This window comes from Coregonus lavaretus (genome assembly GCF_964263955.1).
Source record: "Coregonus lavaretus genome assembly, chromosome: 1".
Taxonomy (NCBI): Eukaryota; Metazoa; Chordata; class Actinopteri; order Salmoniformes; family Salmonidae; genus Coregonus; species Coregonus lavaretus.
Genome location: NC_139988.1, coordinates 42,041,718 through 42,069,479, shown reverse-complemented (window position 1 = coordinate 42,069,479; position 27,762 = coordinate 42,041,718). Strand labels below are relative to the sequence as shown.

The 27,762-nt window shown below is 45.1% G+C and overlaps 1 protein-coding gene across 1 annotated transcript in view; it reads right to left on the bottom strand.

Moving 5' to 3' along the window:
• The window catches only part of LOC311129332 (VPS10 domain-containing receptor SorCS1-like), a gene marked incomplete at both ends in the record, with an annotated part of 107,529 nt that overhangs the window by 39,392 nt on the left and 40,375 nt on the right, over positions 1–27,762 (bottom strand). Inside the window, 6 exons of the mRNA XM_084161605.1 lie at positions 11,194–11,373; positions 18,548–18,637; positions 18,848–18,966; positions 19,657–19,721; positions 25,644–25,717; positions 27,135–27,293. Coding sequence (XP_084017731.1) covers positions 11,194–11,373; positions 18,548–18,637; positions 18,848–18,966; positions 19,657–19,721; positions 25,644–25,717; positions 27,135–27,293 — 687 coding nt within the window. The remainder of the gene's footprint in view (positions 1–11,193; positions 11,374–18,547; positions 18,638–18,847; positions 18,967–19,656; positions 19,722–25,643; positions 25,718–27,134; positions 27,294–27,762) is intronic.

The window sequence follows — 27,762 nt, the reverse complement described above, 5'->3', positions numbered from 1 at the left end:
AGCCTTTCAAAGCATTTCATGGCTACATGTGTGAGTGGTATGGGGCGATAGTCATTTAGACAGGTTACCTTGGCGTTCTTGGGCACAGGGACTGTGAAGACACTTGCCAGCTGGTCAGCACATGCTCTGAGTACGCATCCTGGTAATACACCTGGCCCTGTGGCCTTGTGAATGTTAACCTGTTTACCCGTCTTAATCACATCGGCTATGTATAGCGTGATCACACAGTCGTCCAGAACAGCTGGTGCTCTCATGCATGGTTCAGTGTTGCTTGCCTCGAAGCGAGCATAGAATGCAATTTAAATCAAATGAAATGAAATGTTATTTGTCACATGCGCCGAATACAACAGTGAAATGCTTACTTACGAGCCCTTAACCAACAATGCAATTTTAAGAAAGAATTCCCCCCCAAAAAAATACCCCCCAAAAAACATTAAATAAAAAAAATATATATATAAAAGTAACAAATACTTAAAGTGTCACGGTTTCGGCTGAGGCTGCTCCTCCTCCTGGTTCGGGCAGGCTTCGGCGGTCGTCGTCCCCGGAGTACTAGCTGCCACCGATCTATGTTTCATGTTCGTTTGGTTTTGTCTTGATGTTGTACACCTGTGTCTTGTTAGTCCTCGTTAGTGTCCTATTTAGTTCTCGTTGTGTGTGTTTGTCTTTGTGTGTGATTGCTCTTCTGTTTCGTGTTGGAGCTACGTACTTCCCTCCAGTGGTTTTGGAGAGGTTTTTCGCACATGTTAGTGCGCCGTTTGTTTGACGCCTGTGTGCGCCGTTATTTCGCCTTCGGGCTTATTGTGCTTATTTTCTACGTGAATATTGCACTAAAGTCTTTTGGACTGAGCTTCTGCGTCCTGCGCTTGATTCATGCACCACACCCACCTTCAGCACCCCTTGACAGAATCACATACCAAAATGGAATCAGCAGGATCGGCAGTTACGCCTGAGTCGCTCGAGGAGCATGTTCGCGGCCAAGATGACCAGATACGACAACTGGGGACCGCTCTACAGGACGTCATCAACACCCTGCACCGATGGGAGGCCAGCGGGGTACCCACACCTCCACCTACCCTGCCAACCCCATCGGCCGGTCCACCAGTCCCAGGTCCGGAACCCAGGGGGATTCGGCTCTCGCTCCCGAGGGCGTATGACGGAACAGCTGCCGGGTGTCAGGGGTTCCTCCTGCAGGTGGAGCTCTACCCGGCCACTGTACACCCGGTGCCCTCGGGACACGAGAGCGTTTCCGCCCTCATCTCCTGTCTCACGGGCAAGGCGTTGGAGTGGGCTAACGCCGAGTGGAGGAAGATGGACGCCAACACCATCTCCTACGCCGAGTACTCCCGCCGCTTCAAGGCCGTGTTCGACCATCCACCTGAGGGCAAAGCGGCGGGGGAGCGTCTAGTCCACCTGAGACAGGGGAGGAGGAGCGCACAAGCGTTTGCTCTAGAGTTCCGGACTCTAGCGGCGGACGCAGGGTGGAATGAACGGGCCCTCATCGACCATTTTCGATGTAGCCTACGGGAGGACGTTCAACGTGAGTTGGCCTGCAGGGATACCCATCTCACCTTCGACCAGTTGGTCGATATGTCCATCCATCTGGACACCCTGCTGGCCACCCGTGGACGTCCCGAGGGGGGTCCGTCCATTCCCCCCTCCGGCACCTCCGAGCCGAGCCCTGTGGAGCTCGGGGGTGCCGGCGCTAGAGAAAGGAGGAGGAGGAGCCCGAGGGGGCCTGTCTCCTGCACCAAGTGCGGTCGTGGAGGGCACACTGCGGCCAGGTGCTGGGGAGGGTTCTCCGGGGGAGAAGACAACAGGCCACGCACTGGGGGGGCATCCCAGGTGAGTAGACGTCCCACTTACTCAGAGCTTTCTGTTGCGCACTTTTGTATACCTGTGTGTTTTCCACAGGTTGCACCTCATTCCCAGCATAAGGCGCTAGTAGATTCAGGCGCAGCTGGGAATTTTGTTGATCGGAAGTTTTGTTTAGATTTAGGGAACCCTCTCCTACCTGTTGACAAACCTTTTCCTGTTCATGCCTTAGATAGCCGCCCGTTGGGGTCGGGGTTGATTAGGGAGATCACAGCACCACTTAGGATGTGTGCGCAGGGGGGTCATGAAGAGACTATACAGCTGTATCTGATCGACTCTCCTGCGTACCCAGTGGTGCTGGGAATTCCCTGGTTAAGCACCCATAACCCTGCTATTTCGTGGCAACAGAGGGCTCTCGATGGGTGGTCTGCTCAGTGCGAGGGGCGATGTCTGGGTGTTTCCGTGGGGGCGACTTCGGTGGAGAGTCCAAACCAAGTGCCCGCACTGCACATTCCGCCTGAATATGGGGATTTAGCTCTCGTGACAGGGGGATTGTGCGATTGATCTCCAGGCAGGAGCAGCGCTCCCACGGAGCCATGTGTATCCTTTGTCTCAAGAGGAGAGAAAAGCTATGGAGACTTACATAGCCGAATCTTTGAGACAGGGATACATTCGGCCCTCCACTTCTCCCGCCTCCTCGAGTTTATTTTTTGTGAAGAAGAAAGATGGAGGGTTGCGCCCGTGCATTGATTACCGTGGTCTCAATCAGATTACTGTGAAATACAGTTATCCACTCCCTCTGATTGCGACCATGACCGAGTCATTGCATGGAGCGCGGTTTTTCACAAAATTGGATCTCAGGAGCGCGTATAACTTGGTGCGCATTATGGAGGGCGACGAATGGAAGACAGCGTTTAGTACCACATCAGGTCATTTCGAATATCTCGTCATGCCATATGGGTTGATGAATGCTCCATCAGTCTTCCAATCCTTCGTAGATGACATTTTCCGGGATATGCAGGGACAAGGGGTGGTCGTGTACATTGATGACATTCTGGTGTACTCGTCTACCCGAGCCGAGCATATAACCCTGGTGCGTCGTGTATTGAGGAGGCTGTTGGAGCACGACCTATATGTCAAGGCAGAGAAATGTCTGTTTTTCCAGGAGTCGGTCTCCTTTTTGGGTTATCGGTTGTCCGCGTCAGGGGTGAGAATGGAGGTGGATCGTGTGTCCGCTGTGCGTAATTGGCAAACTCCAACCACTGTAAAAGAGGTGCAGCAGTTCTTGGGCTTTGCGAATTACTACCGGAGGTTTATCCGGGGTTTTGGACAGGTGGCAGCTCCCATCACGTCCCTTCTGAAAGGGGGTCCGGTGCGCCTGCAGTGGTCAGCTGATGCGGACAGGGCCTTTAGGAGACTGAAGGACCTGTTTACGTCGGCTCCGGTGCTGGCGCATCCGGATCCCGCATTACCCTTTCAGGTTGAGGTAGACGCGTCTGAGGCTGGTATAGGGGCCGTTCTCTCTCAACGGTCCGGCACGCCACCTAAACTCCGCCCCTGTGCTTTTTACTCAAAAAAGCTCAGCCCGGCGGAGCGTAACTATGACGTTGGGGACAGGGAGCTGTTAGCTGTAGTTCAAGCCCTTAAGGTGTGGAGGCATTGGCTTGAGGGGGCTCAACACCCTTTCCTCATTTTGACTGACCATCGGAACCTGGAGTACATCCGGGCAGCGAGGAGACTGAACCCTCGCCAGGCTCGATGGAGTATGTTTCTCACCAGGTTCGTATTTAAAATCACGTACATCCCTGGGTCCCAGAATGGTAAGGCAGATGCGCTGTCCCGGCGGTATGACACGGAGGAGAGGTCCGTTGAGCCTACTCCCATACTACCGGAGTCTTGCCTTGTGGCACCGGTGGTGTGGGAGGTCGATGCCGAAATCGAGCGAGCGTTGCGTACCGACCCCAGCCCTCCACAGTGTCCTGAGGGTCGGAAGTACGTTCCGCTCGAGATTCGGGATCGACTCATTTACTGGGCTCACACGTCACCCTCCTCTGGACATCCGGGTATTGGCCGGACAGTGCATTGCCTTAGCACTAAATACTGGTGGCCCACTTTGGCTAGGGATGTGAGGGTTTATGTCTCCTCCTGCTCGGTGTGCGCCCAGTGTAAGGCGCCCCGACATCTGCCCAGGGGTAAGTTACAACCCCTGCCCGTTCCACAACGACCATGGTCCCACCTCTCGGTGGATTTTGTGACAGACCTTCCCCTCTCTCAGGGGAATACCACCATCCTGGTCGTTGTTGACCGGTTCTCTAAGGCCTGTCGTCTTCTCCCTATGTCGGGTCTTCCTACTGCCCTACAGACCGCTGAGGGCCTATTTACCCACGTCTTCCGGCATTACGGGGTACCCGAGGATATAGTGTCTGATCGAGGCCCCCAGTTTACCTCCCGTGTTTGGAGAGCGTTCATGGAGCGTTTGGGGGTCTCGGTTAGCCTTACCTCAGGGTACCACCCGGAGAGTAACGGGCAGGTAGAACGTGTCAACCAGGATGTGGGTAGGTTTCTGAGGTCGTATTGCCAGGGCCGGCCGGAGGAGTGGGCACGGTACATTCCCTGGGCCGAGATGGCCCAGAACTCTCTCCGCCACTCCTCTACCAACCTAACCCCCTTCCAATGTGTGTTAGGTTACCAGCCGGTTCTGGCACCTTGGCAGCAGAGCCAGATCGAGGCCCCTGCGGTGGATGATTGGATGAGGCGCTCGGAAGAGACGTGGAACGCTGCCCACGTCCACCTGCAGCGGGCCGTCCTTCGTCACAAGGCGAGCGCCGATCTCCACCGCAGTGAGGGGCCGGTGTACGCACCCGGAGATCGAGTCTGGCTCTCTACCAGAAACCTACCCCTCCGCCTGCCCTGCCGGAAGCTGGGTCGGCGGTTTGTGGGGCCCTTTAAAGTCCTGAGAAGATTGAACGAGGTGTGTTATAGGTTACATCTACCTGTTGAGTATAAGAATATTAACCCCTCGTTCCATGTGTCTCTTCTCAGGCCGGTGGTAGCTGGTCCACTCCAGGACAATGAGATAGGGGAGACTCCTCCGCCCCCACTTGACATCGAGGGGGCTCCGGCGTACACCGTTCGGTCCATCTTGGACTCAAGACGCCGGATGGGGGGTCTCCAGTATCTCGTGGAGTGGGAGGGGTACGGCCCGGAGGAGCGGTGCTGGGTGCCGCGGAGGGACATCCTAGACCCATCTCTCCTGTCGGAGTTCCACCGGGACCATCCCGCGCGCCCTGCTCCGCGTCCTCCTGGTCGTCCCCGAGGCCGGAGTCGGCGCACGGCTGGGGACGCGCGTCAAGGGGGGGGGGTACTGTCACGGTTTCGGCCGAGGCTGCTCCTCCTCCTGGTTCGGGCAGGCTTCGGCGGTCGTCGTCCCCGGAGTACTAGCTGCCACCGATCTATGTTTCATGTTCGTTTGGTTTTGTCTTGATGTTGTACACCTGTGTCTTGTTAGTCCTCGTTAGTGTCCTATTTAGTTCTCATTGTGTGTGTTTGTCTTTGTGTGTGATTGCTCTTCTGTTTCGTGTTGGAGCTACGTACTTCCCTCCAGTGGTTTTGGAGAGGTTTTTCGCACATGTTAGTGCGCCGTTTGTTTGACGCCTGTGTGCGCCATTATTTCGCCTTCGGGCTTATTGTGCTTATTTTCTACGTGAATATTGCACTAAAGTCTTTTGGACTGAGCTTCTGCGTCCTGCGCTTGATTCATGCACCACACCCACCTTCAGCACCCCTTGACATAAAGAGCAGAAGTAAAATAACAATAGCAAGGCTATATACAGGGAGTACCGGTACTGAGTCAATGTGCGGGGGCACCGGTTAGTCGAGGTAATTGAGGTAATATGTACATGTAGGTAGAGTTATTAAAGTGACTATGCATAGATGATAAACAGAGAGTAGCAGCAGCATAAAAGAGGGAGGGGGTGGGACAATGCAAATAGTCTGTGTAGTCATTTGAATAGATGTTCAGGAGTCTTATGGCTTGGGTGTAGAAGCTGTTTAGAAGCCTCTTGGACCTAGACTTGGCGCTCCAGTACCGCTTGTCACGCAGTAGCAGAGAGAACAGTCTATGACTAGGGTGGCTGGAGTCTTTGACAATTTCTAGGGCCTTCCTCTGACACCGCCTGGTACAGTGAGGGAAAAAAGTATTTGATCCCCTGCTGATTTTGTACGTTTGCCCACTGACAAAGAAATGATCAATGTATAATTTTAATGGTAGGTTTATTTGAACAGTGGGAGACAGAATAACAACAAAAAAATCAAGAAAGACGCATGTCTAAAATGTTATAAATTGATTTGCATTTTAATGAGGGAAATAAGAATTTGACCCCCTCTCAATCAGAAAGATTTCTGGCTCCCAGGTGTCTTTTATACATGTAATGAGATGAGATTAGGAGCACACTCTTAAAGGGAGTGCTCCTAAACTCAGCTTGTTACCTGTATAAAAGACACCTGTCCACAGAAGCAATCAATCAGATTCCAAACTCTCCACCATGGCCAAGACCAAAGAGCTCTCCTTGGATGTCAGGGACAAGATTGTAGACCTACACAAGGCTGGAATGGGCTACAAGACCATCGCCAAGCAGCTTGGTGAGAAGGTGACAACAGTTGGTGCGATTATTCGCAAATGGAAGAAACACAAAAGAACTGTCAATCTCCCTCGGCCTGGGGCTCCATGCAAGATCTCACCTCGTGGAGTTGAGAACGGTGAGGAATCAGCCCAGAACTACATGGGAGGATCTTGTCAATGATCTCAAGGCAGCTATAACCAAGAAAACAATTGGGAACACACTACGCCGTGAAGGACTGAAATCCTGCAGCGCCCGCAAGGTCCCCCTGCTCAAGAAGCACATATACAGGCCCGTCTGAAGATTGCCAATGAACATCTGAATGATTCAGAGGAGAACTGGGTGAAAGTGTTGTGGTCAGATGAGACCAAAATGGAGCTCTTTGGCATTAACTCAACTCGCTGTGTTTGGAAGAGGAGGAATGCTGCCTAAGACCCCAAGAACACCATCCCCACCGTCAAACATGGAGGTGGAAACATTATGCTTTGGGGGTGTTTTTCTGCTAAGGGGACAGGACAACTTCACCGCATCAAAGGGATGATGGACGGGGCCATGTACCGTCAAATTTTGGGTGAGAACCTCCTTCCCTCAGCCAGGGCATTGAAAATGGGTCGTGGATGGGTATTCCAGTATGACAATGACCCAAAACACACGGCCAAGGCAACAAAGGAGTGGCTCAAGAAGAAGGACATTAAGGTCCTGGAGTGGCCTAGCCAGTCTCCAGACCTTAATCCCATAGAAAATCTGTGGAGGGAGCTGAAGGTTCGAGTTGCCAAACATCAGCCTCGAAACCTTAATGACTTGGAGAAGATCTGCAAAGAGGAGTGGAACAAAATCCCTCCTGAGATGTGTGCAAACCTGGTGGCCAACTGCAAGAAATGTCTGACCTCTGTGATTGACAACAAGGGTTTTGCCACCAAGTACTAAGTCATGTTTTGCAGAAGGGTCAAATACTTATTTCCCTCATTAAAATGCAAATCAATTTATAACATTTTTGACATGCGTTTTTCTGGATTTTTTTGTTGTTATTCTGTCTCTCACTGTTCAGATAAACCTACCATTAAAATTATAGACTGATCATGTCTTTGTCAGTGGGCAAACGTACAAAATTAGCAGCGGATCAAATACTTTTTTCCCTCACTGTATAGAGGTCCTGGATGGCAGGAAGCTTGGCCCCAGTGATGTACTGGGCCATACGCACTACCCTCTGTAGTGCCTCTGTAGAACCTTTTGAGGATCTGAGGACCCATGCCAAACTTTTCAGTCTCCTTAGGGAGAATAGGTTTTGTCGTGCCCTCTTCACGACTGTCTTGGTGTGCTTGGACCATGAGCAGCAACATTATGTACAAAATAACAAACAAGAGTCCATAAAACAGCAGCCATACCCTCCGGCGCACATCTGGTAGGCTCGTGTCACTGGCCATCTCGCGGCTGGGTTTCCCTTTGTAATCCGTGATAGTTTACGAGCCCTACCACATCCGATGAGCGTCAGAGCCAGCGTAGTATGATTCGATCTTAGTCCTGTATTGCCGCTTTGCCTGTTGGATGGCATCGTCGGAGGTCGTAGCGGGAATGAAGCCACTGACTGATGTGGTAAAGTCCTCAATGCCATCGGATGAATCTCGGAACATTTTCCAGTCTGTGCTAGCGAAACAGTCCTGTAGCTTAGCATCCACTTCATCAGATCACCTTCGTATGGAGCACATCACTGCTTCTTCGTGTTTGACTTTTTGCTTGTAAGCAGAAATCAAGAGGATAGAGTTATGGTCAGATTTGCCAAATGGAAGGCGAGGGTGAGCTTTGTATCCGTTTCTGTGTGTGGCGTAAAGATGATCTAGAGTTTTGTCTCCTGTAGTTGCACTGGTGACATGCTGGTAAAAATGAGGTAAAATGGATTTTAGTTTCCCTGCATTAAAATCACCGGCCACTAGGAGCACCACCTCTGGATGAGCATTTTCTTGTTTGCTTAAAAACCTTTTAAGGATCGGACCCTTTTTTTCAATTTTCGCCTAAAATGACATACCCAAATCTAACTGCCTGTAGCTCAGGACCTGAAGCAAGGATATGCATATTATTGATGCCATTTGAAAGGAAACACTTAGAAGTTTGTGGAAATGTGAAATTAATGTAGGAGAATATAACACATTAGATCTGGTAAAAGATAATACAAATCAAAAACATGCGTTTAAAAAAAAAAATTTCAGATAATCTTTGAAATGCAAGAGAAAGGCCACAATATAATATTGCAGTTTAGGCGCAATTTAGATGTTGGCCACTAGATGGCAGCAGTGTGTTCGCAAAGTTTCAGATTGATCCAGTGAAGCATTGCAATACTATACTATTTTGTATCAAGTCTGCCAAAAATGTGCCAAATTGGTCAATTGATACATTTTCAAGTACATAACAATAGAGAACATACAAAAATAATATGGTAATACAAAATGTAAGTTTACACACTCCCAGGAATGTCATACATGATGAATCATTAGCTTATACACTTTCACACATCTAGATGGCTGGGCGGGGTGGGTGTGGAACCAGAGACAGCAGGTATTCAAATTGTAGAACCCAGTTCTACATTTGTATATAAAAATGGATTTTATCAAACAAAACTATGCTACATTTTATCTCTGGGACCCTTAGGATGACAAATCAGAGCAAGATTACTGAATGTTAGTACATTATTTACCTTCCGAGGTGAATGTATCAAACCAGTTGCCATGATACGTTTTTTTGTTGTTGTGCACTCTCCTCAAACAATAGCATGGTATTTTTGCACTGTAATAGCTACTGTAAATTGGACAGTGCAGTTAGATTAACAAGAATTTTAGCTTTCTGCCCATATAAGACATGTCTATGTCCTGGAAAGTTTGCTTTTACTTACAACAGTCATGCTAATCACATTAGCTCACGTTAGCTCAACCGTCCCGTATACGGGACACCGATCCCGTACAGGTTAGGCCCTATACAGCTTGTTGAGTGCGGTCTTAGTGCCAGCATCAGTTTGTGGTGGTAAATAGACGGCTATGAAATATATAGATGAAAACTTTCTTGGTAAATAGTATGGTCTACAGTTTATCATGAGGAATTTTAACTCAGGCGAGCAGAACCTCAAGACTTCCTTAATATTAGAGATCTCGCACCAGATTATGTTAAAAAAGAGACACACACCTCCCCCCTTGAGCCTACCCGAGGCTGCCATTCGATCCTGCCGATGTATAGAAAAACCAGCTAGATGTATATTATCCATGCCCTTGTTTAGCCACGACTCAGAGAAACATAGGATATTACAGTTCTTCAGGTCCTGTTGATAGGCTAGTCTCGAACGGAGCTTGTCCAATTTGTTCTCCAGTGATTGTATCTTTGCCAATAGAACGGAGGGTAGAGGTGAATTATTTATTTGCCTACGTAGTTTCATTAGGGTGCCCGCACATCAGCCACTCTTACGTCGTCTCTTCCATTTCTGAGTCTCGGGGATTAGGACCTGGTCCGGGGTGAGCAGTATGTCCTGTGCCGCCGACTCGTAGAAGTAGAAACCTTCATCCAAATCGAGTTTAGTGATCGCTGTTCTGATATCGAGAAGCTCTTTTCAGTCATGGCGGAAACATTATGTACAAAAGAAGTTAAGATCAGTGCAAAAAACACAGAAAATAGCAGAAATGGTCAGGAGCCCTTAAAACAGCAGCTATTCATTGCAGTGCCATTCTGTATCTAAATTGTACCTTAAATTGTAAGGAAAGAGAATTTGTTTGTGAAACAATGTGAATGGGATCCAATTTGGTTTATATTCGAACTTGGGCTGACTAGGCTACCTAGACTTTTTCAATCCAAAATTATTCACTGGAATGAATCAATAAACACAATAGCTGACATAGACTGTGAGTTCATTTTTTATTAGGCCTAATAGAGTTGCATAGGGCAGGACTACACGATGCAAACCTGCATAAAGCAAGCTCAGCACTATGAGTTGTATTGTCCAATCGTTGCTTTCTCTGTGTCTGTGTATAGGAAACCCCCCTAGTCCTTCTTTAAAATGTAAGTACAAGGTTGCTGCAGTTTGACAGGGTTTTCATCCTCCCCAAGGCCAGGAGTTTTTCCAGGAGTTTTTTTAAACCATGTGACCTGATTAGAGAAACTCTGGTCCCATCATTGCTCATATTAAACCTTTTTACAACAGATTAATCACGTCATACCGTATAAGGTCTGGAGTTTTACCTGGTTAAGTTACCAGATAAGGAAAAACTACGGGCCCCAGAATTATTTTTGCACCACACCACTATGGGACCTGTAGTGCCACCTCTGGTGCAGGTTCTACAGTAGCTAAGGTTGATATAATAGAAGTGAATCATTAATTAATGTGTGTAGACCTGCCAACTTTGCTAATTTAATAATGCTACATACAGTAGCTTATAAGGTTATGTTATCATTGTTATGCATGGACGTGCTAGTTAATGTCTAACAAAGCTATATACTTCATAGATACAGATCATAAGGGTCTGATACTGTATGAGTAAATAGATGCTAATCCAGGTTTCTAACAATGCTGCATAATTGGATATGGCAGTTCATCATGACTGATGTATGTGTTTGCTTGAATTCCTAACATAGGAAATGAGGGGGAACAGCCAGGATCGGGGCTTCAATAAGACGTCAAGCTCTTACAGGGCAAGTAGACTGTGCAATAAAGGTTGAGACCTCTTGGCAGAAGTGGTAGTGTGCATACAAACAGGGATGGCAGTCTAACTAAGCCATTGCTACATACCTCATAGAGGTCTATCATGACGTTGCCCTCTGGTCCCACACTGCTCACTATGTTCTCCAGGGCCAGAGTGAAGAAGAGTCCACGGGCCTCTGACATGTACAGGTTGTAGGAGTCATTCTGGTGCCAGTCCTGCACTGCTGCTACCACCTGGTTATCATCAATGCTGATTATCTGCAAGTCCTGGAAAAGGAATAATGAGTTAGGATACCATGCCATACAATATAATCCAATACAAAACCAGTGGTCCCACTGGGCACAAACTGGTTGAATAAACGTTTTTTCCATATCATAATTTTTTTTATCAATGTGATGGTGTTGAACCAACGTGGAAAACTGATTGGAGGATTTACAAAAAGTCATCAAAGTAAATCAATTTGGGAAATGTTAGACTTTTATTTTTACCCAACTTTTAACCTATATCCAATGACATCGTATGTCATTTCTTTTGATTTCACATTCAATTCTCATTAGTTGACAACTAAATAAACTGTCAATCAAAACTAGATGTTGAACTGATTTCTGTATCCAGTGGGGTAATTCTGTAAACAACGGTACAACTATTCTACTGTTAGTATGATGTTTGTACATCAGTTCTGTGTTGGGATTCCTATGTGGAAGGTTTAATACATTCTTGAAATATTTCCTTTAATATGTATATATAATATGTATATACATACAGTACCAGTCAAAAGTTTGGACACACCTACCTTTTCTTTATTTTTACTATTTTCTACATTGTAGAATAATAGTGAAGACATCAAAACTATGAAATAACACATATGGAATCATGTAGTAACCAAAAAAGTGTAGCCACCCTTTGCCTTGATGACAGCTTTGCACACTCTTGGCATTCTCTCAACCAGCTTCATGAGGTAGTCAGTTGTGTTGTGACAAGGTAATGGTGGTATTCAGAAGATATACTTATTTGGTAAAAGACCAAGTCCATATTATGGCAAGAACAGCTCAAATAAGCAAAGAGAAACGACAGTCCATCATTACTTTAAGACATGAAGATCAGTTTATCCAGAAAAGTTCAAGACCTTTCAAAGTTTCTTCAAGTGCAGTCGCAAAAAACCATCAAGCGCTATGATGAAACTGGCTCTCATGAGGACCTCCACATGAAAGGAAGACCCAGAGATACAATACCGGTCAAACATTTTTGAACACCTACTCATTCAAGGGTTTTTCTTTATTTTTACTATTTTCTACATTGTAAAATAATAGTGAAGACATCAAAACTATGAACTAACACATATGGAATCATGTAGTAACGAAAAAAGTGTTAAACAAATCAAAATATATTTTATATTTGAGATTTTTCAAATAGCCACCCTTTGCATTGATGACAGCTTTGCACACTCTTGGCATTCTCTCAACCAGCTTCATGAGGTAGTCACCTGGAATGTATTTCAATTAACAGGTGTAACTTGTTTCTTTTTTGTCACGCCCTGGCTCTGGGGACTGAAATGTTGAGCCAGGGTGTGGATTTTCTATGTTTAGTTTTCTATGTTTTTTGTTCTAGATCGTTTAGTTCTATGTTGGCCAGGGTGGTTCCCAATCAGAGGCAGCTGTAGCTCGTTGTCTCTGATTGGGGACCATACTTAGGCAGCCTGTTGGCACCAGTTAGTTTGTGGGATCTTGGTTCGTCCCATCTAATAACGATCGTGACATTTTTGTATCTTTTTTAAATTTTTTATATTGCAGATAGATTGTAACTTCCATCAATGTAATTGTCTGCATCACTTCCAATCCCCCATATGTTTTTTCTTCTCTCGCAAATATATATATATATATATATATATATATATATATATATATATATATATATATATATATATATATACAGTTGAAGTCGGAAGTTTACATGCACTTAGGTTGCAGTCATTAGGACATCTACTTTGTGCATGACAGAAGTAATTTTTCCAACAATTGTTTACAGACAGATTATTTCACTAATAATTCACTGTTTCACAATTCCAGTGGGTCAGAAGTTTACATACACGAAGTTGACTGTGCCTTTAAACTGCTTGGAAAATTCCAGAAAATGATGTCATGGCTTTAGAAGCTTCCCTTTCTGAACATTCGAGATGTGTAGTCCACTTGTGTAGCATTCGAGATGTGTAGTCCACTTGTGTAGCTAGCATGACTGACTTTGTGCTAGCTAGCCAACGTTTAATTATTGCTGCGTTATGAAAGGAACTAGACACGGACACGAATGATCTGTTTAGTGTGTTAACACACTATTGGTAGTTTGTTGTAACCAAGTATTGGTGCTAAACCGTGTGTTATTGGATGCTAGCATGCTAGTTAGCTATGGCGTCATAGGATACGGTGCCCTGGGCGGTTTTCATGGAAGAATACTGTACCAAGTTAGCTAGCTGAATAAAGTAAGTTAGAGTCTATTCCTAGAAACATTGAACCGCTGTAGTTTACAACAATTATAATTTCTAAAGTGGAAGTTGGGAGAGTTATATTCGGGTGTTTCAGTGAAACAATTATAGTTTCTGAGGTGGAAGTTGGGAGAGTTATATTTGGGAGTTGTGGTGAGGGAGGCCCCGCTCTCTCCTTTCCCAGATGTTTAGTTAATTTCATTCCAATCTCCTCTGCATTATTGTAGCCATTTGCTGCAGCCTGTCAACTATGCCTCTGCCTATCCCTGTTCTCTCCTCTCCGCACAGGCTACACAAACACCTCACACCGCGTGGCTGCTGCCTCTCTAACCTGGTGGTCCCTGCACGCACCACCCACCTGGAGTTCCAGGTCTCAGGCAGCCTCTGGAACTGCCGTTCTGCTGCCAACAAGGCAGAGTTCATCCCAGCCTATGCTACCCTCCAGTCCCTCGACTTCTTGGCGCTGACGGAAACATGGATTACCGCTGAAAACACTGCTTCCTCCTACTGCTCTCTCCTCGTCTGACCATGTGTTCTCGCATACCCCGAGAGCATCTGGTCAGCGGGGTGGTGGCACAGGAATCCTCATCTCTCCCAAGTGGACATTCTCAATTTTTCCCCTAACCCATCTGTCTATCTCCTCATTTGAATTCCATGCTGTCACTGTCACTAGCCCATTTAAGCTTAATATCCTTGTCATCTATCGCCCTCCAGGTTCCCTTGGAGAGTTCATCAATGAGCTTGACGCCTTGATAAGTTCCTTTCCTGAGGATGGCTCACCCCTCACAGTTCTGGGGGATTTCAACCTCCCTACGTCTACATTTGACTCATTTCTCTCTGCCTCCTTCTTTCCACTCCTCTCCTCTTTTGACCTCACCCTCTCACCGTCCCCCCCTACTCACAAGGCAGGCAATACGCTTGACCTCATCTTTTCTAGATGCTGTTCTTCTACTAATCTCACTGCAACTCCCCTCCATGTCTCCGACCACTACTTTGTATCCTTTTCTCTCTCGCTCTCCTCCAACACTACTCACTCTGCCCCTACACCGATGGTAATGCGCCGCCGCAACCTTCGCTCTCTCTCTCCCGCTACTCTCTCCTCTTCCATCCTATCATCTCTTCCCTCTGCTCAATCCTTCTCCCTCCAATCTCCTGATTCTGCCTCCTCAACACTCCTCTCCTCCCTTTCTGCATCCTTTGACTCTCTATGTCCCCTATCCTCCCGGCCGGCTCGGTCCTCCCCTCCAGCTCCGTGGCTTGATGACTCATTGCGAGCTCACAGAACAGAGCTCCGGGCAGCTGAGCGGAAATGGAACTAGACTCCCTGCGGACCTGGCATCTTTTCACTCCCTCCTCTCTACATTTTATTCATCTGTTTCTGCTGCTAAGGCCACTTTCTACCACTCTAAATTCCAAGCATCTGCCTCTAACCCTAGGAAGCTCTTTGCCACATTCTCCTCCCTGCTGAATCCTCCTACCCCCCCCCCCCCTCCCCCCCCTCCTCCCTCTCTGTGGATGACTTCGTCAACCACTTTGAAAAGAAGGTTGACGACATCCGATCCTCGTTTGTTAAGTCAAATGACACTGCTGGTCCTGCTCACACTGCCCTACCCTATGCTTTGACTTCTTTCTCCCCTCTCTCTCCAGATAAAATCTTGCGACTTGTGACTGCAGGCCGCCCAACAACCTGCCCGCTTGACCCTATCCCCTCCTCTCTTCTCCAGACCATCTCCGGTGACCTTCTCCCCTACCTCACCTCGCTGATCAACTCATCCTTGACCGCTGGCTATGTCCCTTCCGTCTTCAAGAGAGTGAGAGTTGCACCCCTTCTCAAAAAACCAACACTCGATCCCTCTGATGTCAACAACTACAGACCAGTATCCCTTCTTTCTTTTCTTTCCAAAACTATTGAGCGTGCCGTCTTTAGCCAACTCTCTTGCTATCTCTCTCAGAATGACCTTCTTGATCCAAACCAGTCAGGTTTCAAGACTGGTCATTCAACTGAGGCTGCTCTTCTCTGTGTCACGGAGGCTCTCCGCACTGCTAAAGCTAACTCTCTCTCCTCTGCTCTTGTCCTTCTAGACCTGTCTGCTGCCTTTGATACTGTGAACCATCAAATCCTCCTCTCCACCCTCTCCGAGCTGGGCATCTCCGGCACGGCTCACTCTTGGATTGCGTCCTACCTGACCGGTCGCTCCTTCCAAGTGACGTGGCGAGAAGCTGTCTCCGCACCACGTGCTCTCACCACTGGTGTCCCCCAGGGCTCAGTTCTAGGCCCTCTCCTATTCTCGCTATACACCAAGTCACTTGGCTCTGTCATATCCTCACATGGCCTCTCCTATCATTGCTACGCAGACGACACACAACTAATCTTCTCCTTTCCCCCTTCTGATAACCAGGTTTCGAATCGCATCTCTGCATGTCTGGCAGACATATCAGTATGGATGACGGATCACCACCTCAAGCTGAACCTTGGCAAGACGGAGCTGTTCTTCCTCCCGGGGAAGGACTGCCCGTTCCATGATCTCGCCATCACGGTTGACATCTCCGTTGTGTCCTCCTCCCAGAGTGCGAAGAGCCTTGGCGTGACCCTGGACAACACCCTGTCGTTCTCCGCTAACATCAAGGCGGTGACCCGATCCTGTAGGTTCATGCTCTACAACATTCGGAGAGTACGACCCTGCCTTACACAGGAAGCGGCACAGGTCCTAATCCAGGCACTTGTCATCTCCCGTCTGGATTACTGCAACTCGCTGTTGGCTGGGCTCCCTGCCTGTGCCATTAAACCCCTACAACTCATCCAGAATTCCACAGCCCGTCTGGTGTTCAACCTTCCCAAGTTCTCTCACGTCACCCCGCTCCTCCGCACACTCCACTGGCTTCCAGTTGAAGCTCGCATCTGTTACAAGACCATGGTGCTTGCCTATGGAGCTGTGAGGGGAACGGCACCTCCGTACCTTCAGGCTCTGATCAGTCCCTACACCCAAACGAGGGCATTGCGTTCATCCACCTCTGGCCTGCTGGCTCCCCTTCCTCTGCGGAAGCACAGTTCCCGCTCAGCCCAGTCAAAACTGTTCGCTGCTCTGGCACCCCAATGGTGGAACAAGCTCCCTCACGACGCCAGGACAGCGGAGTCACTCACCACCTTCCGGAGACATTTGAAACCCCACCTCTTTAAGGAATACCTGGGATAGGATAAAGTAATCCTTCTACCCCCCAGATCATGTCTTTGTCAGTGAGCAAACTTACAAAATCAGCAGGGGATCAAATACTTTTTTCCCTCACTGTATATATACATACACATACACATACATATACATAAATACATATACACACATACATACACATATACATATCCTTTAAAAACATATAATTCCCTTTATTACAGCTGTGCCTTGTTAATTAAAAGTTAATTTGTGGAATATATTTCCTTCTTAATGTGTTTGAGCCAATCAGTTGTGTTGTGACAGGTAGGGGGGTTATACAGAAGATAGCCCTATTTGGTAAAAGACCAAGTCCATATTATGGCAAGAACAGCTAAAATAAGCAAAGAGAAACGACAGTCCATCATTACTGTAAGACATGAAGGTCAGTCAATACGGAACATTTCAAGAAAGTTTCTTCAAGTGCATTCACAAAAACCATCAAGCGCTATGATGAAACTGGCTCTCATGAGGACCGCCACAGGAATGGAAGACCAAGAGTTACCTTTGCTGCAGAGGATAAGTTCATTAGATTTACCAGCCTCAGAAATTGCAGCCCAAATAAATGCTTCACAGAGTTCAAGTAACAGACACATCTCAACATCAACTGTTCAGGGGAGACTGTGTGAATCAGGCCTTCATGGTCGAATTGCTGCAAAAAAAACACTACTAAAGGACACCAATAAGAAGAAGAAGAGACTTGCTTGGGCCAAGAAACACAAGCAATGGACATTAGACCGGTGGAAATGTGTCCTTTGGTCTGGAGTCCAAATTGGAGATGTTTGGTTTCAACCACCATGTCTTTGTGAGATGCGGTGTGGGTGAACAGATGATTTCCGCATGTGTATTTCCCACCTTAAAGCATGGAGGAGGAGATGTTATGGTGTTGCTTTGCTGGTGACACTGTCTGTGATTTATTTAGAATTCAAGGCACACTTAACAATCATGGCTACCACAGCATTCTGCAGCGATACGCCATTCAATCTGGTTTGGGCTTAGTGGGACTATCATTTGTTTTTCAACAGGACAATGACCCAACACACCTCCAGGCTGTGTAAGGGCTATTTTACCAAGAAGGAGAGTGATGGAGTGCTGCATCAGATGACCTGGCCTCCACAATCCCCCGACCTCAACCAAATCGAGATGTTTTGTGATGAGTCGGACCGCAGAGTGAAGGAAAAGCAGCCAACAAATGCTCAGCATATGTGGGAACTTCAAGACTGTTGGAAAAGCATTCCAGGTGAAGCTGGTTGAGAGAATGCCAAAAGTGTGCAAAGCTGTCATCAAGGCAAAGGGTGGCTATTTAAAGAATCTCAAATATACAATTTATTTTGATTTGTTTATCACTTCTTTGGTTACTACATGATTCCATATGTGTTATTTCATAGTTTTGATGTCTTCACAATTTTTCTACAATGTAGAAAATAGTAAAACTAAAGAAAAACCATTGAATGAGTAGGTGTGTCCAAACTTTTGACTGGTACTATATGTATATATATATATATATATATATATATATATATATATATATATATATATATATATATATATATATATATATATACTTTCTATTCCATCTTTTTATGTTTATTTCATTAAAGCTTGCCTTGGGAAAGCAGGAAAAGCAAGAACATATATTTTTCATTAGTGTTATAATATCAAAACAGTTCAAAAGGGTAAGAAACAGATTTTCACTGGATTTATAACATGATAGTAGTAATACTAAAGTATTTTAATCTCAAGGTAATATTTCCAACCCACCTTTGGCAATATGTACTTAGGTAGCTTCATGGGGAAGAAGGTATTTCTTTTGTAAGACACATAATGGACAGGCCGGCCACCCATTGGTACCTAGAGAAATCCAATTATGTGTATTTCATTTAGAGCAGTTCATTTTGCGGTAAATCACTCTAAATTGGTCTGACAGACTAATGATGTAATAGTGTTATTTGTATGGTTTTATACCATTCTCTCTTGGTTTATTGTCATTAATACTTACAAGTTTTTCACACAGCAGTTTTAGTGCATTTGTATTATGACAGAAACATTCAAAATTCCCACCTGAATGAAAACATACTGGTCCTGAACCACCAGGGAATCAGGGCTGATAAATCCAGGGAAAGGCCTGCCTTTGTTGGCCTCTGAGCAGTTCTGCAGCTTACACGTTATATACTGGGACCCTATAACAGACGTTAAATAATTTATGCAATGTACGAGGCGAAAATAAGTGCTTCGGGACAATTTAATCGAGTCTAGCATTAACTACATTGATAGTGGAAAGCAGAAAAGCAAGGAAGCCAATTTCTATTTCCACTATTAACAGAGATGGAATGAGTGTCCCTGCGTGTTAGCTACAGCCAAATGAGCCATTCTCCTCAGGGACAAGACATTAACACTGGGGCCCTTATGGAACAGACAATCTCAACACTCCGTCCAACTTAAGAGCCTAGTCAGACCAATTGCCCCTTTGATCAGGGTTTCCCAAACTTTTTCACTCGGGCCCCCTTTCCAGCATTAGGGAACATCCCACACCCCCCACCCCCCCCTGCGCGCACGGGCCATGTCTATTTTTATGGGCACAAGCAATGTTCATGACACAAACAGTTCACACCCCTCTTGTTGGTGGAGATAATTATTCAGGTTTAAAGCTTATTTCCTTCAATTCTACACATTTTGTCATGTTTAATGTGTATTCATGTGATATTTGAGTCCACCCGCGGGACAAATTTGGCCCATGGGCTGCCAGTTGCAGAACCCTGCTTTAAAGGCTGTTTAGCAGATGGAAGATGTCACTTGTGTGTGTAAATGATCCCAAGTGTCCCTATAATAAAGTCCTTAAAGATGATGTCCTAGATGTGATGATGACTCACGTCTGTCAGAAACACTGGTCTCCAAGTGAATCATTCCTGGCTCTTTGTCCAAACCCAATTTTGACCTGTGGGGAAAGGAGAGACAACTGAGGAACATAGAAAAACATTTATCCAATTATAATATGTGCATCATATGGTAAATATGTATGGATTTATAGTAGTATCAATCAATTCATGATTTGAACATTTTCAGCAATGATGTGTGCATTTAGCTCATTACCCAGATACAGTGGGGAGAACAAGTATTTGATACGCTGCCGATTTTGCAGGTTTTCCTACTTACAAAGCATGTAGAGGTCTGTAATTTTTAATCAAAGGTACACTTCAACTGTGAGAGACGGAATCTAAAACAAACATCCAGAAAATCACATTGTATGATTTTTAAGTAATTAATTTGCATTTTATTGCATGACATAAGTATTTGATACATCAGAAAAGCAGAACTTAATATTTGGTACAGAAACCTTTGTTTGCAATTACAGCGATCATACGTTTCCTGTAGGTCTTGACCAGGTTTGCACACATTGCAGCAGGGATTTTGGCCCACTCCTCCATATAGACCTTCTCCAGATCCTTCAGGTTTCGGGGCTGTCGCTGGGCAATACGGACTTTCAGCTCCCTCCAAAGATTTTCTATTGGGTTCAGGTCTGGAGACTGGCTAGGCCACTCCAGGACCTTGAGATGCTTCTTACGGAGCCACTCCTTAGTTGCCCTGGCTGTGTGTTTCGGGTCGTTGTCATGCTGGAAGACATAGCCACGACCCATCTTCAATGCTCTTACTGAGGGAAGGAGGTTGTTGGCCAAGATCTCGCGATACATGGCCCCATCCATCCTCCCCTCAATACGGTGCAGTCGTCCTGTCCCCTTTGCAGAAAAGCATCCCCAAAGAATGATGTTTCCACCTCCATGCTTCACGGTTGGGATGGTGTTCTTGGGGTTGTACTCATCCTTCTTCTTCCTCCAAACACGGCGAGTGTAGTTTAGACCAAAAAGCTCTAATTTTGTCTCATCAGACCACATGACCTTCTCCCATTCCTCCTCTGGATCATCCAGATCGTCATTGGCAAACTTCAGACGGGCGTGGACATGCGCTGGCTTGAGCAGGGTGACTTTGCGTGCGCTGCAGGATTTTAATCCATGACGGCGTAGTGTGTTACTAATGGTTTTCTTTGAGACTGTGGTCCCAGCTCTCTTCAGGTCATTGACAGGAAGCGGCACAGGTCCTAATCCAGGCACTTGTCATCTCCCGTCTGGACTACTGCAACTCGCTGTTGGCTGGCCTCCCTGCCTGTGCCATTAAACCCCTACAACTCATCCAGAATGCCGCAGCCCGTCTGGTGTTCAACCTTCCCAAGTTCTCTCACGTCACCCCCCTCCTCCGCACACTCCACTGGCTTCCAGTTGAAGCTCGCATCCGCTACAAGACCATGGTGCTTGCCTATGGAGCAGTGAGGGGAACGGCACCTCTGTACCTTCAGGCTCTGATCAGTCCCTACACCCAAACGAGGGCATTGCGTTCATCCACCTCTGGCCTGCTGGCTCCCCGTCCTCTGCGGAAGCATAGCTCCCGCTCAGCCCAGTCAAAACTGTTCGCTGCTCTGGCACCCCAATGGTGGAACAAGCTCCCTCACGACGCCAGGACAGCGGAGTCACTCACCACCTTCCAGAGACATTTGAAACCCCACCTCTTTAAGGAATACCTGGGATAGGATAAAGTGTTCCTTCTAACCCCCCCCCCCCCCCCCCCCCCAAATTGTAAAGTGGTTATCCCACTGGCTATAGGGTGAACGCACCAATTTGCGAGTCGCTCTGGCTAAGAGCGTCTGCTAAATGACGTTAATGTGCCCTTGAGCAAGGCACTTAACCCTAATTGCTCCTGTAAGTCGCTCTGGATAAGAGCGTCTGCTAAATGACTAAAATGTAAAATGTAATGTAAATGTCCTGCCGTGTAGTTCTGGGCTGATCCCTCACCTTCCTCATGATCATTGATGCCCCACGAGGTGAGATCTTGCATGGAACCCCAGACCGAGGGTGATTGACCGTCATCTTGAACTTCTTCCATTTTCTAATAATTGCGCCAACAGTTGTTGCCTTCTCACCAAGCTGCTTGCCTATAGTGCTGTAGCCCATCCCAGCCTTGTGCAGGTCTACAATTTTATCACTGATGTCCTTACACAGCTCTCTGGTCTTGGCCATTGTAGAGGTTGGAGTCTGTTTGATTGAGTGTGTGGACAGGTGTCTTTTATACAGGTAACAAGTTCAAACAGGTGCAGTTAAAACAGGTAATGAGTGGAAAACAGGAGGGCTTCTTAAAGAAAAACTAACAGGTCTGTGAGAGACGGAATTCTTACTGGTTGGTACGTGATCAAATACTTATGTCATGCAATAAAATGCAAATTAATTACTTAAAAATCATACAATTTGATTTTCTGGATTTTTGTTTTAGATTCCGTCTCTCACAGTTGAAGTGTACCTATGATAAAAATTACAGACCTCTACATGCTTTATAAGTAGGAAAACCTGCAAAATCGGCAGTGTACCAAATACTTGTTCTCCCCACTGTATATGTTCATTGAAGAGTATACTGTAGGTGTGCCTTGTGATTAAATAAATAATCTGTTTAAAAAGATCAAGAAAGGCACGCTGATGTCAAACTGTATGGGAAACATTAATAATCATTCTGTTTGTTCTCTTCTATTCCAAAAGGATCCTGTGACAGTGCTTCACAAAGTCATAAAAAAAGTGAGAGAAAGAGAAATGTATCAAAAGCAGAACTCAGAACAGAGATACTCATTTACAAATGTCAACCCCTCTGTTCAATCGCGCTATTAAAACATTAGCTTTCTAGAGAGTCATGTTGGAAGACATTTGAAGGAAGACAATGTTTATTTTGATTAAATGAAATTATAATAGGGAACCTAACTGCTTGAAATGTTGATCCCTTTCTTGTTGAAAATATAACAACGACAACAAACATTTCCCACTCTCACGAATGTCGGTGGAATGCGGTAGGCCAGAGTCAAGCGCAGGACACAGAATGAGATGAAGAACCACTTTACTGAGAAGTAAAGAAATACAAGTAAACCTCCAACAACAAGGGAGGAGCAATCCCGCTCACAAAATGACACTCGTCCAATCCAATAAACACGCACACCACACAGTGGACGTGAACAGGTTAAATAGGGAAGACAAACTAACATAATAGGGAACAGGTGTGCAACAACAGACAACAATCAAATGAACATAGAAACATATAACATAGAGCGGCAGCAGCTAGTACTCCAGTGACGACGAACGCCGAAGCCTGCCCGAGCCAGAAGGAAGGGCAGTCTCGGCAGAATCTGTGACACCCACAAACATGGCCCCATCAATCACTGGGCCTGTGGGGTAATTCAGAGGGAAGGTGCCTCAGAGCCATTTCATCCTCTTTCAAAATAGCCACGACTGGGAGGCAGCGGTTAAGTGCAGAGCGACAAGCGTGACCACTTGTTGCATTAATAGCAGCTAGCTAAGTGTGGAAGAAGATGGGTTTCTCCTCACTTTCCATACTGTGTCAGTGTCTGAGACATAATAAAAAAGGGCCCATCCTGCTTCCCTCAGCACTCTGTAATTGTCTTTCTGCTCCATCTTTTTTTAATGGACTTCCTGTCAAATACTTCATCCTCTTCTATTGGAGAACAGCAGCCCCATGTTCTTAAACAGGCTCCTTATATGTTCTTCTATCACTCTGGAATGTATGGACTACATGCCTGCATTGTGTGAGCTATGTTGCTTGTTAACAGGTTGATGGTGTAACTCTGCCAAGTCGAGGCTACTGTAACATAAACTGCAGTATATGGAGCAGCAAAATATATGAAGAGTAAATGAACTGAAAATATTAACTGTATTTTGTCCTTGCTGAAATATGCATGCCCTACCTAAATGTAATATTCATTCCACAAACAAAACAGATAATAAACGCTTGGGAAGAGGGCCTACACCTCTGTTTTCCTCTGAGAGGACAATTTTATAATTGATGACAATAATATCATGATCATTGAAGTTGAAAACAACAATGAAATATGGAATAGATATTTAAACCCAAGCGGTCTAAAGTTAACCAATACATCTTATTGTTATGATGGGTTTCTGGTATCGAGAAGTTCAGGATGCAAGAGAGTAGTCAACCACTGATATGGGGAGTTGATTCAGTCATAATTTAATGGTTACAGTACTGGATTCAATGACAAGCGGTACGTGCGTAGCCTCTTGTCATCTGAATGAATTACATAGACAAATCTCTCAGTTTATATAATGCCTTCCGAGCTACTTCTGTCCATCAGCTGCCAACCATCATTGAGTGTCACTTATCTCCTGCAATAGGAACCCCATACATGGTATCTTGTGGCACCCTAGCCAGGCAATTCCATCGCGTACTCCTTCTAAGATTAGCACAAGTGGCCCCCAATCTATCTTGGCACACCGACCCTCTGTCACTCACCAGTGACCTCTATAACACATGACGTGTCCTTATCCTCTCTATATGAGATCAACGACATTAACCAATACTGTATCAAAAGACGTCATATCACTTATATTTCATCAATACTATAAAAAGGAAAGCAGATACATGGAATTGAAAGCAGCAATATTGCACAATATTGCATAATGTAGATCTATAGACGGGTTGGCTGACAACATCACGGAAATGATGCACGTGCATCGATGGGGCTGGAAGCCGTGCTTGTTATGATTCTGAACGGTCAGATAGCTAGCAACAATACAAAAAGCTGCCATGTGGGGAATCGTAGGTGGCTCGTTTCAGCTAGTTTTATCTTGTTCTTGATACCATGTCTTGTTTTGAGGTGTTTTGAGTGATTTCATTTCAATGCTAACATGGATAAAATCCGCTAGCTAGCTAGCTAACCAACAACTGTAACGATGTATTTGAGAGACAACAAGTGCTCATTGTGCAAATGTATTTATGTTTTCAACAAACATTTGGAGACTAAATATAGTTTTAACATTTCAACAATCTAAGCCAACACCGTTTTGCCCCCTAGATGCGCACGTGTCGGTATTGTTGCTAAACAACCAACCCATCTATACACACAACCTGTACGTATACTGTACCTCCATACACAACACACACATACTGTAAATTTGTGACCACAGGTTGATAAGTAATTGCAAACTAGTATTAATTAATCATATGACTAATTAAGAAGCTAATGTGTCACTCAATATTGCATCCAGCTCTACTGTTGTATCATCTCCACCAGGAAATCTTAGGGCAAATATATCAACTGTTTAGCACAAGAGGCCAATAATGGCTTTAATTTGATGGTACATTGCTTCCACTGCATCTTTCTTTGGCTCCTGTTTTGGGCTAAAAAGCACTTTATCATAATTTGTTCCCAAGTGACAATGTTTGTGAAATAAGTTATTAGTAAATGTGAAATATGACCTAATTAAGGTATTCTAATTGAGTCATCCACTTTAAGAGGTGATGTTGTCCTAATGGTGTTATTTATCAAAACGTTAAAGGCTACCTAATCACACAAAAAGTATTGATCTCCCTTGCTACCTTGTAAAATATAAATTATTATGTTTTGTAAAAACACATTCATATTATCATAATCTGGCAACAGGCACTACTGCATTAAGTTACTGTATGTCTGGCAAATAATGTAGATTAGTGACCAGTACTAAATACATTATTTCTTAAGCACAACTGTTGGACCTTAACAAAAGTGTGTACGAATATCTACTTCAACTATTCATTTGTTCATCAGGACCATAATTGTATCTACTATATGCCATCTATTGAGTTCAACTCAGGTACTAGCAGGTACTTCTTAAGAGATTAAATTCAATGTGTCAATTCTGATGGGCTATCAGTTCAAAATGCTATCTGTAGAGGAAAGTGTGGTACTTTGTATGAATATTGTATTACAGAGACTTTAAGTATGTGTCCAATGATGATAGAAAGAGATTTTTACTCTCACCAGTAAAATCTGTTGGGGACTACACTCTCATGCACGAGCTGCCATCTTCTTCCAAATTCAACAGAGACATAGAGCTGCAAGAAAAAAACATTCCAGAGTTTTAAAAATCTGAAGAGAAAGCAGAACATTTTATTCCAGAGTTCAAACTAAGAGTTCAAACGAAGGAAACATCAGACCTGGAGAATTCTCTGCCCCATTTTAGGGACTGTCATGTAAGTCTCATGGAGGCTCATACAACATTTCAATTATATTGCCATGTTTTTTCTGGTTTTGCACTGCACTTTAGAGCACTTAGTTTGAATGTTTATGTTATGAGTGCTGTACAGTTGAAGCTTTAAAGAAGGCTTGAAAAGAGTACTTCATATTTGAGTTAATGATTTAATGCTTTGTGACTGTTTGAGACAGAAAGAGAGAGAGAGAGAGAGAGAGGGGAGAGAGAGAGAGAGAGAGAGAGAGAGAGAGAGAGAGAGAGAGAGAGAGAGAGAGAGAGAGAGAGAGAGAGAGAGAGAGAGAGAGAGAGAGAGAGAGAGAGAGAGAGAGAGAGATACTTTTTTATTATGACAGGCTCGTTTTGGCTCCCAGTGGTACCTGTCTACCGCCATAGGATTGTTCCCTAATTTACATTATAAAATGACACACTTAACCATCAGTATAATCCCTTTGCATTATGCTATTGACCTCCCTCTTTCAGTAGAGTAGGGCTGTTATCCAAGCTCTCAAAATACATGTCATCCATCCTGCTATAACAGTCAATACTATTGCACAGTAAAATACAGCAAATAAATGATTGAATATAAAAATAGAAACAGAACAAGGAAACCATACAGAGAGGAAAACAACCACATCTTTATTTTAACAGAAAGATATGGAGTGAACTCAGGGATAACTTCTCCCCAGCTTCTTCATTTCAACCATATTGATGGCTCTCAATAAAGCATCTCATCGCTCCACCTCACCATTTATCTTACTTCTCAGCCTTTGACTGCACTCTCTCTCATAATCAAGTCAATAGCAGGATGGGAGGGGAGAGTTTGATCTCTGTTGTGTTGAATAAAACAAACAGTTGGGTTCTCCTTGAGAATAATAAGTGTGGTCTCAGGTCTCCTGTTTGGGACATTAACTAACACATCTCTAGTTTGGACTCTCAAGCCAGACCATGTGGCCTGTTTGGGAGAACATGTGGTGAGCTGTCTAGACTTTGGCCAGAGCTGTCATGGCTTGGGTGACAGATGTCTCTTGAAGTGAAGTCCACTACTCTGAACATAGTACATTGATGTGTCGGCTACTAAGAGGTGGGAGGTGCTTTCCCCTCTGGGAGACAATGATGCTAATGAAAGAACAGGCAGAAGTGTAGAGCACACAGCTACAGTTGAAGTAAACATCTTGTTAATGTCAATAAGGTCAATAGACTCACTAGCATTAACAAGACCCTTACCTCAATCAAGTTGTGTGTGTTTTCTCCCCCCTCCTCACTCCTCAGTTATAATTTACCTTTTGGTCGTGGCTGTAAGCCAGGATCCAGTCCTCCTGCTCGGGGTGGAAGAGGAGGCTGATGATGTCGAAGGCTAAGTGGTACCTCTGATAGGATGCACCCTCATCAAGGCTAATGAGCAGGCTGCTCTCCACCTCCAGGTCAGTCAGTAACATGATCTGAGATGAGAGAGGACAGGTCAGGAGACGAGAGGAGAGATTTATAAATCACAACATTTAGCATTAATTATTATTATCCATTCATGTCCGTAATGATTCAACTTGATAATTATACTATTGTTAAGAGTTTCCCTTACAAAAAAAACACATGAAATAAATCACGTGAAAATAAAATAAAAAATTTGCACGTGAAATTTTGACGAGTAAGACACATATGGTTTTTGGACACGTGTGACATTGCACATACATTTTACACGAGAACAAATCACATGAAAAATGTAACATGGGAAAAACAGACACGCGAGTCAGACGTGGTGTTCAGACACGTGTGAAGTTTCACATGACTCAGATACATATGGTTTCCCAACATTTCACGTGATATTATACGTTTCACATGTGTGCTTTGTAACTGCTATTTCACCACCACATGTGAATTTGTTAGATTTTCACGTGTAGTTTTCTTACATGT